Source organism: Pteropus medius, unplaced genomic scaffold (assembly GCF_902729225.1).
Source record: "Pteropus medius unplaced genomic scaffold, Ma_sr-lr_union100, whole genome shotgun sequence".
NCBI classification, from domain to species: domain Eukaryota; kingdom Metazoa; phylum Chordata; class Mammalia; order Chiroptera; family Pteropodidae; genus Pteropus; species Pteropus medius.
The window spans coordinates 24,268,957-24,282,065 of record NW_024340696.1 but is presented as its reverse complement, the minus strand read 5'-3'; the positions used below and the strand labels follow the sequence as shown (position 1 = coordinate 24,282,065).

At 30.8% G+C, this 13,109-nt stretch overlaps 1 protein-coding gene, 1 long non-coding RNA gene and 2 other non-coding genes across 15 annotated transcripts in view; 3 read left to right on the top strand and 1 right to left on the bottom strand.

Annotated features, from left to right (window-relative positions):
- HACE1 (HECT domain and ankyrin repeat containing E3 ubiquitin protein ligase 1) overlaps positions 1-13,109 on the top strand; it is a 78,050-nt gene that overhangs the window by 19,051 nt on the left and 45,890 nt on the right. For 4 of the 12 annotated variants that reach the window (XM_039869454.1, XM_039869466.1, XM_039869431.1 and 1 more), the window contains 2 exons: positions 196-339; positions 10,813-10,895. In XM_039869454.1, the coding sequence (XP_039725388.1) occupies positions 196-339; positions 10,813-10,895 (227 nt within the window). Of the gene's footprint in view, positions 1-176; positions 340-10,812; positions 10,896-13,109 lie in introns of those variants that run through there. The other 8 variants (XM_039869486.1, XM_039869472.1, XM_039869480.1 and 5 more) reach the window with 5 other exon arrangements.
- LOC120607758 (uncharacterized) lies at positions 2,900-6,550 on the top strand. The gene is made up of 2 exons (XR_005654231.1): positions 2,900-5,294; positions 5,328-6,550. It is a non-coding gene; the product is annotated as an uncharacterized LOC120607758 (long non-coding RNA).
- LOC120610784 (U6 spliceosomal RNA) lies at positions 8,051-8,154 on the bottom strand. Its single transcript, XR_005655004.1, has one exon. It is a non-coding gene; the product is annotated as a U6 spliceosomal RNA (small nuclear RNA).
- LOC120610751 (5S ribosomal RNA) lies at positions 8,470-8,588 on the top strand. Its single transcript, XR_005654998.1, has one exon. It is a non-coding gene; the product is annotated as a 5S ribosomal RNA (ribosomal RNA).

Here is a 13,109-nt window from a genome sequence, read left to right as displayed (position 1 = left end):
ATGGTAGTGTAACCTACATCTTGACACATATTTTTCCCTGTATAAAAATATAGGAAAAAAATATAGGCTTAAATTTTAATTTTAGTCTGTAGTGTGCATAGCATGCTCACAGTTGAGAAATAATAGCATTATTTATCTCCTGTTTTTATATGAAACACTCTTGCATAAATGTTAAGTAACTAAATGGCTGCACAGATACACTGGCTGGCTGTGAATGGGAGGACAGAACTACTCCATGACCTTGTACAGCACGTCAGTGACGTCGATGTTGAGGACGCGATGGGGCAGACAGCGCTGCATGTGGCCTGCCAGAATGGTCACAAGACGGTAAATTCGACTGTGAGAACTTTAAGTTGCATGTGTTTATTTTTGAAAACTTTGAATCCATGAAGTTTTTCATTGTGCATAATTGGGAACGTGAAGCAACATAGCAAAATCTTATAACATTTTCTACATGATACAGACTTCTGATTAACATATTTTACATGGTTAAAGGAATAGAAAATAGGCTTTTAAATCTGTTTAAAATATTAGTAATTTGGATTTCAATTTTGTTTCTGACTCATAGATTTTAATAGCTGAATGTATTAAAATTTTAAATGTATGTTCACATACAATTTTAATAATTATGTTTATTCACTTCTCAGTTTTATCAACTAAATTTTTCATATTTTGTTCTATTAAGTCTCAGTTAATGGGATTAGATAGTAAAGAAAGTGATCACTGACATTGCTTAACTAGTTCAGCTTGGGTTATCCTATCTGTCTGCTGTCTTGGAATAAGATTCAAGGACTAGAGTGGCTGTTGTTTTCTTTCTGACTTTAAATTTCTAAAATCATGCATTTGTTTTATAGCAATACCTTCCTGTTATTCCTATGTGCAAACATTTGGCTTTTAAAATTGCTGTTTTTTTCCTCTCTCATTAGCAGACTTTCTTTGCTGCTTTATATAAAGGTTGTTAGCTTAAGATTTTAGATGCGTATTTGCTTTGCTATAATTTCCCATCCTGGTTACTTTCAGGTTTTTTTTAGTATTTAATATTATTAATAATAGAATATTAATTATTTGCTAACAATAACAACAAAAACCAACCCAAAACAAAAAATCACCAACAGCTACAAAAGTTGTTTGTTTATATTTATTTTTTTGTACACTGTATGAGCATTCTCTTTTTGTTAGGAAAACTGGTAGAATTCTGATTTCTGTCTCTGCAAACACTTTTTTCCTAACCTGGGTTCAGGATGTAGGATCCTATATGTTTAGATGCTTTATTATAACTTCAGTTCAGAGAATATTTCACTTCTTAAAGTAGTGAGGCCAAGGTTGACATTGTCTTATTTTTAATCAGAGTTTGATAAAAAGAAGGATATAGAATTTTTTTTTTTCTTTCCTGGAATTTCTTCTGAACAGCAGTGTTCATATTTACTTTTTTGTCTTCTGTCATCTAAAAATTAACCCATTGTTTTCAAGGAGTATCTCTTCTCACTAGTTTCTAGTTTCTCAGAGGTAACACTATTAAATTAAAATAAACAAATTAATTAAAACATATTCTCTATGGAAAAAAAATTTATCCGAATTGTCTTAATCTTAAATGGCCCAGGTTTTTAAGCCACTCTTGCATATTTAAAATTAGTCCTGCTGGTTGCTCTCATAGGACAGAAAAGCACTTACTTTAATATAAACACTGTTTAACAGGTAAGTGGAATATCATTTAATAAGATTACAACAAACCCTACTAGGAACTTGTGTAGGAAAAGACAAGTTCAGATTAGAAATGATCTACAAAAGCTAATTTTAGCTCTCTTGAGTCAATGAAGAAGCAAGAATTAATACCAAAACCTTGGCTCAGAACATATGCATTACAGGCTGCATTAGAAATTTAGAATTTCCTTCTGAAGTTATTGAAGAGTAGTTAGTATAAATATAATATACTCCATATGGTTTGCAACCTAAAGCAGGTGTGGTAAAGTAAGGGAGAATTCCTCATAGTCAAATGCCTTTGAAGAATTGTATTCTCAGAAGATTTATAGGGAGCCTGATTTCACTGTGGTGATGAGTTTCACAGGGTGAGATTTTGCAGATATAGTAGAGGAGGAAGTGTATAGAAAGCCATGTTAACTTGTGGTTGATTGTATTAATGAGAGATTCCATTCTGTCATAGTTGATCAATCATAATTATCTGCAAGGATCATATACAGATAATATTTAAAACTGTTTTCTGAATCACTGCATTCATCTTTAATCTTTCTTCAAATAGGACAAGAAGGAATCTTAAAAAAATTAGTCTATCTCCTAGCCTCCAGGCTGAATATGTGTTGATAGTTGTGCTAATATTACCTATATCATAATTACTCATTTATTTTTGGGATGTATTCACATCTCAGGTATTGAGCATATCTTTTTATCCTGAGTTGGATGTGATTTACTGGACTAGGCGATATGATGAGTTACTACATAGGATAGGGATTATCGATTTTTTTGACACTTTGTATATCTTTCCATAAATTGAATACTGAATCTAAAATGCTGTGTTAGTTATCATAGTGACTTATTTTAGTGGCAAATGAAAATGGTGTTTTTGTTGTCTTAGAGTAACCAGCTCTTGCATAAATTCATTAAAAGTTAATTCAAAAGTTACATCCATCTAGAGATAGGTTTTAAGATTTTATTTTATTTTTATTTATTTAGTAGTTATTTTTCGGGGAGGCAACCCTTGGTGGACCTCACAGATTGTAAGGACCTTGTCAGCTTACAATCCCTTATTTTTTTTTATTTTTTACACCTACAGTACCTCGTCCTCCTAGGTGGTCTCCTATCCAAGTACTAATCAGGTCCGAGCCTACTTAGCTTCTGAGATCAAATGAGATTAGGCTTGTTCAGGGTAGCATGGTCATAGACTGATTTTGTTTTATTTTTAAGCTTAAAAGCTTGCATATTGACCATATATTTTTTTTTATAAAATGAAATATAAAACTTTAAAGAGGGGAAGCAACTCCATTTAAAAAAATTTTTAATAAAAGTGTATCACTTTTTGCAAATTGAAGAGGCAGTTATGATAAAGAAATCCTCTGAAATTTACCTTCTAATCTCATTTTAGTATAAATCTCAGGAGTGCATGAAAAGATTTTGAATAACTGCCTAAAAGCTCTAAAGCATTGTAGAATTTGTAATTGAATACTGTATTTTTGCTTTAATGACAAGAAATGCTTTTCAGATTTCTATTTTTTTGAAAAATAAATGATTTGAAAGATTCATTTTTGTCATAACTAAGAAATTAAGTAGTTTTTGCCAGTATCTCATATAGATGCATCTGTTTTGTTAGAGATAAACCAAGATAAAGGTCTCATCATACTCTTGTTGGAATGAAGTGGTTTGGGTAGTCGAAGAGTGCATTGTGACCTTTTTTTTGTCCTTGCAGCATAATGGTGTATGATTTTAAACTGCTTCTATTCCTATTTATAAATGATCAGATGAAAGAAATCATAACTCCTTAACATTGTAATTCTTCATAACTTTCCTATTATTAGCTGTACAATACAATACCAGAATTATTGTTTGTCTTTGGATATTGATTTTAACAAATCGTTTCAGAGTTTGATTATTCACCTGGCTTATTATATAGTCTTTGACAAGTTTCTCTTCTTCTGCTCTTACCTACCACCTAAGGTATGTTTTGTCTATTGATTACATAATTAAAGAAAGTGTTATGAACACTTTGGAAGACTTAAGAGCAACCCTAGTGTTGGTACAGTTACTACCATTATTAATAATGGATGATGTGATTCTGCATGAGAATATAGAGAGCGCTGTTTGAATCCTTAATTCATTTACTTTTTGCAATAAGCTAGGCCCAGCATGTGTTGTTTGAGGTTTAATCTCATTTTTAGGAATAGTAAAACCTAATATTATTCTACATGGGTATAATCAATTCTGATCTTTTGGCCATGAATTGAACTTACTTTTTGGTAACTTTTTTTGGTCATTAGTTAAGGTTTATTAATGTGTTGAATTGCCACAAATGGTTGCTTACTGTTTTCCTGGATTAATTTGGATTTAGAAACCCTAGAGAACTGTCAAATGGTTAAGTTAGAGTACACAGCAGGATTAGTTTATGGACAAATTTCAGTTCATTTATAAAAGAAATTTTATTTTTATTAGAATAAACTTTGTGTTGCTAAATTTGTATAGCTGAATATGAAGCTTCACAAACATGTAAAATGATAGTTGAACCCTGCTTAGAGTAGATTTTAGCTCCTGAAACTTAAAAGCAGTTGTTTGACACTGTCATTATAGACTATCTTTGATAGAACTGACTGCATTTTTTACTGAAATTGTAGGCTTGTTAATTAAGCAACAGTGCTTACTCATATTCAGTCAGCTCTCTTGCTATCTTTAGCCAGCTTCCAAGCTTTTCATCCAGAAACAACCATGATTAATTAAAAGATTTTGTAAAAACATTAATTAGGTTCAGCCTTGAGGCACAAAGATATAGACTAACATTTTACAATGTATTTTTACATTCAAAGTAAGTTTATTTATTCTAAAGTTAGAATTTTTTTTGATCACTTTTGGTAAATGCGAGCAAGTAATGGAAAGTTCTCTTTACTCTGATTTTTCTAACAACTGGGTAATATTGATTTTTTTGCTAGATATTACATAAGAGTTCAAAGTCTTAATAGATTTAGATAGATACATTTCTAGAGAAGACCTATATAAACCAATCACTGATTAGCGAGTTGGCCATTTTTCTTAGTGTATAAGTTAATTGTGCATTGCTATTAAGTCATGTCATCAGAATTTTTTTAATGTTCAGGAGTTTTTTTAAATTAAATTTATTGGGATAACTGGTTAATAATCAGAATTATTTTTAATAAAAGATAAAACAAAGATGTTTTCTTTTTCCTTTTTTTGTCGTTTGATCTTTTAGCAAATGATAATACAATAATCAGATTTTTCCTTGTAGTTTTAATGTTGAATATCTATTCAGTTTTACTTTGATCAGTGTTGACATTGATAAAGTAGAGCTGCTTTGGATTTCTTTGTAATGTATCAGTGTATTGGACACAGGTGGTCTTTGTTAGTCGCTGCCTTCAATTAAATGACTTTTGTGATTGACCCAAACATTAGCTTTGCACATTAGTTTTCTACTCAGGATATTATTTTATCACTTGAAAGGTCCTCAAGTCAGTGGAAATGTATTGTTTCTTCTAAAGGATTTCTTGAAGGCCATATGAAAATCCCGGTTCAATGCTTTTCCTGCAAGATTCCTTCCTCGCGGTTTCTTATTCTGTAAGGTGAAAGACCCCCATTGTTTCTTATTCTGTAAGGTGAAAGACCCCCATTGTAGATTATCTAGGAACAAGAGAATAGTTGTTTTTTTTTTTTTTATTAAGAGGAAGAGGGTTGGACAGGGATTTTGAATCATTGCTGTAACTCTAGCTTCTAGAGTAGTTCTTTGCACATAATAGACATTGAAATTTTTGTTGAAAGATGGAATCGACTAGTAAGATGCAGTATTGTTTTGACCATTTTTTTCTGTTGTTTTCCTTCCATTTCTGAGTATCACTTTTTTCTTTGTACCTTTAAGTGTGGTGTATATTGATAGTGCCAATTCTTATAAGAGGTCATTTCTGATTTGTTTGTATCTATTGCTGAAAATTTTTGCTTTTGAGAATTCTTAGGGATTTAAGAGTTGAATCCAGAAGTTATTCTCTTCAGTTATATTTTTGCCATATGCTTCTGCATAGTTTAAAATCTCCAAGTAGTATTGTTTCTTCAAGAACTTTTATGTTTTTATTTTACTTTAATAAATACTCAGTTTCATCCACCTGAGTTTTACTAGTTCCAAAGTTATTGTACTCTTTCTGTGCATATAAATAATTTTACATAGATTGGACAATTTTTTAAAATTGTGCTTTGTGTTCTCTGTGACTTGCTTGCTCTTTTTCTCATTATGCATTTTAATAGGTAATTGAATTCTACATTAGACTTTCTCCTGTTTCAGAACTTTTACAAAAAGAAATCTGCAAGCAAATTTTTCTTAATCACAAAGATTGTTGATTTTTCACTCTTTTCAGTATTGTAAGGGGATTTTTTATTCTTCACATTAAAATCCCTTTATGTATTTATCTTTACTCTGAGAGAAATAGATTTTTATTCCTGATTGTCTTTAGGCAACATTTTATCTACAAGTTACAAGTGAAACTATTGAAAAATTTTTAAAAATGTTTATATTAATGGATCTTAATTGGGATAATTTTGTTAAAACAGAAAAACAGATTTATAATAAAAAGAAAATGCCAGAATGAGCTATATCCACTTTCTTGTTTTTCTTTCTTAAGAACAAAGAATATTTCCTATATACAAAGATATGATTGTAAATCATGCTTTCTTGCTATAATTTTCCCCAGGTTTGTCCACCACTTTGTTGAAGAGAACAGTAGTGGAATATGTTAGTCTAATGGCTAAATTGTTTATATAATGTAAGCTTTACAGTGTAAATAAAAATAGAGAAGTAAAAAGTATATGGTTTAGAAATGCCATTATTTAAAAAAAAAAATAGATGTCTAGGCATTTGAGTTTGACTCTCGAATAGTTATTTAATAAGGAATTATTAGATCAACTATGATTAATATAGCTTATGAAGATGTGCCAAATTAGCCATAATACATTTAGTAATCTGAATTCAGAAAAATTAGAATTCCTACTTTTTGATAAATAGTGTAGTGGTTATGAACATGGAGTTAGGTTTTAATCTCTGCTTCCCTGTATATTTATGTGTTAGAGTGCATATTATTTGACCTCTTTGAGATTCAGTTTCCTCCTTGTAAAAGTGGAGGGAATATTGACTTTCTCACAGGATGTATTCAATAAAATGATAAACGCTTATTATCACAGTGTCCAGGCACGTGTTAAGGTTATTTATATTATTATTTTACCATTTTATAGTTTTAACAACTATAATTTTTATGAATGCATACTATGTTAATAATTACTTTATTTCAGCTTCTCTCTGGATTTCTAGGTTTTAATTTCATATTAATACATATTTTTGATATATTTGCTTTCATTTCTCCTGAGCCTTTTGAGAGAGAGTCTATTGTCTATAATTACTGTAACAGTGAACATTATTGCTGTTATCCATCTCTTATTTCGGGACCTAACAGACACAGCTTCTAGATCAAAAATGAAAAAGGGGAAAGTCGTGATAAAAAGGCTTAAATAGGCCTTAGCTTATAAAATAATGACCTAAATGCTTATTTTTCTTATATTTGAAAGCTGTACTTGACCACTTGAGCTCAGTTTAAAGGAATTATATAGCTAATAAAATTTTATTTAACAATATTTTTAATACATATTACACAGAATTTGGAATTCTTGGGATAGAAGTAAATTCAAGTAGCAGTACATTAATTCTATATCTTAAAATATTATATTTTTACTAAAATGTTTGTGATAAAAAATGATAGTCCTTAAACCACCATTCTTCTTTGTCAAGTCATGATAACCAGGCAACAATTTTCAATTTTTTTAGCTTATCTTTTGTTATCTATTTCCAAATAATATGCTTCTACCGTTCTTTCTCAATTTATGACTTTTAGATACTGAATCATTTTTTGTTATGGTAAGTGAAGATTTAACTCATTTAAATTCTCTTCCCCAATTTCTAAAATTAATTATGTCACAGATTTTGGTTGGACAATATTAGTTGTATATGTAGTTAGGTAAACACTGTTTATTGTTGAATCAAATTGTGAACTATAATAACATTTCCTATCTAGAATAATCCTTTTAAAATTAAAAATTGACTTTTCTCAGTTTTCTTTTTTAAATTTTATTACATTTTATTTTTTTAGCTTTTATTTTTCAATTACAGTTGACATTTAATATTATATTAGTTTCAGGTGTACATCATAGCGGTAACACATTTATATAACTTAGGATGTGGTGGAATTGAATTTTAAATGTATTACAAGCAACTCACCTATTTATATATATTTTCAGCATGAAATGTCTTACCTTTCAATACTTAGATAATTCCTTGCTTGTAAAAAATATGGAACGCTTCACAAATTTGCATGTCATCCTTGCACAGGAGCCATGCTAATTTGTGTATTGTTCCAATTTTAGTATATGTGCTGCTGATGTGAGCACTCAGTTTTCTTTTTATGAGTCAGTAATTCTTCCTGTGTGTTTCTACAAAACAGGAGCTGAAGGGTATCTCAGTACTGTTTTCTACAAAGACAGATTTACTATATGTCAGTTTCATTTGTTTTCTCTAAACCTGAAAATTTCTTAGTCTTTTCTGTGCTTTATCTCCAATATTCTGGATTCCACGTCTTCTGTTTCGGTGTAGTCTCTTGTTTTGGAGGAGGATGCCCTCCAGTAACTTCTTGAGAAAAGGTACATTAGAGGTAATTTTTTTCAAAATCTTACATACCTAGGCATTTAAAAAAAACCATATATTTAGTCTACGGCCATGCCACCCTGAACAAACCCGATCCCATCTGATCTCGGAAGCTAAGCAGAGTTGGGCCTGGTTAGTACTTGGATGGGAGACCACTTAGGAAGACCAAGTGCTGTAGGCATAAAAAATAAAATAAAAAATAAGGAATTGTAAGCTGACAAGGTTCTTGCAATCTGTGAGATCAACCAAGGGTTGCCTTGCCTAAAAAAAAAAAAATACAAAAACAAAAAACATATTTAAATGATTGTGTTTCTAGCTATAGAATTCTACATTGGAAGTCATTTACAATTCTAAAGACATTTTATCTTTTAGATTCCAGTGTTGCTGTTGAGAAAATGCCAGTCTGATTTCTTCTTATCTATGCAGTCTTATATCCCCAGTATTATGAAATTTCACTTTGATGTGCCTCGTTGAAGGTCTTTTAATTTATTAACAGATATTTGGTGAACCTTTTCAATTTATTGGTATTATTTATTGGTATTATTTCTTGATTACTTCTCTGGTCTCCCACCTTCTGTATTTTCTTTATTCTCAATTTCTACAATATATATCCATGGGTTGATCTGTTAACATTCTCATTTTTTCTTATTTTCCTTGTCTTTTTGTTTTACTTTTTTCTTACAGAGTTTTTCAACATTGTCTTTCTAAACTTCTATTGAATTTTTATTCTATATTTTTAATATTTTATTCTTTATCTGCCCCTCCCTTCCCTCCACCAGGATCTTGTTCTTTTCCCATGGATATAATATTTTTTTCTGCGGGAGTATATGTTAGTTTTCTCATTTTTACTGTTGTATTTTTTTGTTTTCTTTATTTTTCTATTGTCTTTATTTTTCTGACTTCCTTTTTCTTTCTTTCTTTCTTTTTTTAATTTTTGTTTTATAGGTTAGAGGCCTGCTTCATGTCTCTTAAATATTGTCTGTCCATTCATGCGTAGTGATGAGGAACTACAGTGTTGGCTGGAAGCACGATGTTCATGGGCACAATTTGTTGACTGGCCTCACAGTATGCCAAGGTTTCACCATCTTGGCACTATTGATATTTTGGGCTTAAAAGTTCTTTGTTGAAGGCTGAGACTGTATAGGGAGGAATAGTACCTAACTCTGTGGGATAGGGAAGAAGAGTCCTGGGGAAGCATAGGACTTTTTTTTTTTTTAATATATTTATATAGACTTTCAACTACTACTCCTATTTTTAGCTTTAAGTAACTATTCCTATCATCCATGATACTTGGTACTTCCAGCTCCTGTATTTTGTGTGTTTTATAGCGAGAATTGGTTTATTGTTGGAATAAACCAAATAAAGGCACTTAGACTTTAGCTTTCTTTGATCTCCTAAGTCAATTACTATTCCTTTACTTGCTTGCCATTTTCCCAGAATTTATTGATTATCTAGTATGCTTTTTATTCTTTCTTTCCTGTTCTTCCTGGCAGGTTTTTATAGTCTTTATTTTATTTTATTTTTTTATCAACATTGCACTAGGTTTTAGAGCAGCAAGAAAGATGAACACATGTGCTCAATCCAGAAGTAATATTAAACAGTCTAATTCCAAAAACTTTTAAGTTTTTACACTTCCTTTTTGGAGGAGAAACTCAAGTGAGGCTCATAGGAATAAAACCAGAAAAGGTTCTCTTTTTTAATGTTTTTAGGTGAGCCTTGTCCAATCCCTAATCATCAGATATGTATTTTTAAGACTTTATATTAGCTTACTTTTCAATAGTATTAGTCAAATGATTACAGAAGTAAAGCTTAGGGGACAGAGTATATATGAATGACTCAGAAAAACTGAGTCAATATTGGCTACTGTTGCTAGCAAAAAGACTTAGTTTTTTTTTTTTTTTTTTTTAAACATAATGCACTTTTAACATTATGCTCTTTGACTTTGAGAGAGTTTTAGCTCCGGTACCTATTTTTTCAGTTTAGAGACAAAAAATTCTGGTTTTTAAATTCAAATATTTAGAGCAGCACTGTCCAATTTACTAGCCATATGTGGCTGTTTACAGTTAAATTAATTATAAAAAAATTAAAATTCAGTTCCTCAGTTGTACTAGCTAAATTTCTAGTCCTTGGTCACTCTATGTGTCAGTTTTCTAGAACATTACCAGATTAACATAGTTTATATTACGTTGATAATTCCACATATATCGTGTAGTGCCTGAGAGGCTCAGAGTGCTTACCAAAAGTTGAATTGGTTCAGCCATCGTAATTGTCATGTTCCTACTTGTTCTTTTTTAAAGCTTCAGATTGTGGCAAGAACTTCCCTTATTTGAATTAAAATTGTGATATTTGTGTCTTTGTTTGACTTTTATGACTTTACTTTTAATAATGTTTCTTTTCCCCACCAGACAGTGCAATGCTTGTTGGACAGTGGTGCTGATATTAACAGGCCAAATGTATCAGGAGCCACTCCATTGTACTTTGCTTGCAGGTATGGTATTCTATATTTCTAGATGCTCTCATTAAAGAATGCTGTATATCTACTATATTTATAACACACACATATTAAAGCTCTCTTGTTTTCTCACAAATATTATGCTCCTTTTTTAAAATGAAGTATAGTATTATATTTCTGTTAACTGCATAAGGAAGTGTATTTTTTCTTAATATTGTCACTGCATTTATATAGTATAGGCGGGAGCTTTTGATATACTTGATTACTTAATTTTAGACTAATTATTTATAAAATAATAAGGAAAGATATAATCCAGTAAATGCCATAGTTTTCTTTATTAAGTATCAGGTCAGTTCCAGTGAGATAAGCTATTAAAGTATCTTTTGATCTAGAGCCATGGTTTTGCTTTTTCTGGATTTGTAACTTTTTAAAAAAATTCTTGTATCATTCTTGATAGATATTAAATTATGCATTAAGTTATTTGTACTCTGTCTTGGTTCATTTTCTTGATCGACTCATTTATGTAGTAATCAAACATTTAGTTAGTACTTACTGTGTTGCCATGCATTATTGTAGGCATTAGTGATACATTAATAAATATACCCCAGTTTTTAAGGAGGTAGCAATATAATAATTACACACACACACAAAATATATGTAAATGTAGTTTACAGTTAGGAGCAGCTCACAGTACACTAGTGATTCTTGTCTTTGTTTTAGATTATATGAATTGTAATATTTAGGCTCTGATATATTCAAATACAGATCTCTAGAAAGCTGTGTTTTTCTTATCCTTTTTTCCTCTTTTAACATTTTATTGGAAATTTGTTTTATATCTGCTTTTGTTTACGTTCTCTTTAGAGTGTCTTATGTTACTTTGATCAGAATGATTCAAATTAGCATTGAACAACCTTGAATTAGAATATAAGGACTTTGGGTCTCTAGACTTTAGATTTTATGTGAATTCAGCCATTTTCTAAAATTGTATTTGATTTGGTTACTTGGCTAGAAAACCAGTTCCTTCCATAGTATCCTGAATTTATGAATAATATCATTGATTGACTCCCTGAAATGATATCCTATCTTGAGGAGTTATCTTTAGATCAGACCTTTCTTTCAAGCCTCAGATTTGAACGTTCACCTGCCTGATTTACATCATCACTTGCAAGTTTCAGAGAATCTCAGGTGTTAATATGTCCAAAATACAACTTCTGATTTTCCTTTTCAAACCTCCGTTTTTTTTTTTTGTTTTTTAAATCTCAGTTATTGGCACCCTTATCCTCCAGTTGTTTAAACCGGAAACTAGGTCATTATTTTTTATTTCTTTCTCTGTCTTTCTTAATCTCTTTACTTCTCTCCAACTCACTGAAACCACTTTGGTTAAAGTTGTTACCTCTTGTCTACTGTAGTGCAATAGTCTCTTAACCCACCTTCCTCATTCCTCTGTTTCCCTCCCATCTGTTCTTTCTTTAGCAGCCAAAGTGATTTTTACAAAAAACAAATCAGCTCTTGTCACTTTGTGTTTAAACCCTCTATTTAAAACTTTTCAGTGCCTCTTTGTTGCATTTAAAATAAAATCCAAACTCCACCTTGACCTGTGAGACCAGCATGGTCTGACCCCTGCTCAGCATTGGTTCTCTTTGAGTTCCCTAAACACAGCGAATGCTTTCCAGCAGGCTTTTCTACGTGCTATTGTGCCTAAAATGCTCTTCCCCAGGCTTTTTATATGGCTGACTCCTTCATGTCACTGCTTCATTTTTACTTTTTAAGAAGGCAATTTCTGACTAATCTAAGTGGGCCTTTCCCCAAATTATCAATCACAGGATTAGAATCATTTCCTTTATAGTATTTTGTATTTTGTAATTGTTTATTTACTTGTGTAGAATGTGTCTCTTTTACTAGACCAAAAGCTCGATGAAAGCAAAAATTTTGTTTATTTTATTCACCACTTTATATTCATTGTGTAGTATGGTGCTTTGTGCTTAAATCTTAGTAAATGTTTTCGAATGAATGAATCACTATAATTACGTGTTTGAAAAATGTATAAAACATTGCTATGTATAGTAGCAAAATATACAGAACTAGCATATGCATATAGTTAATTGGAAAGATTGGACACATGAATATTAAATAACTTGGTTTCTTGATTTTCTGCTCTTGAGTAAATTATCTATTGTTCTTAAGTTAGTTTTGGCCTATTGATCTTTATATTAAAGAAAGAAATCAGTATTACAATAAAGTAACAAGAGA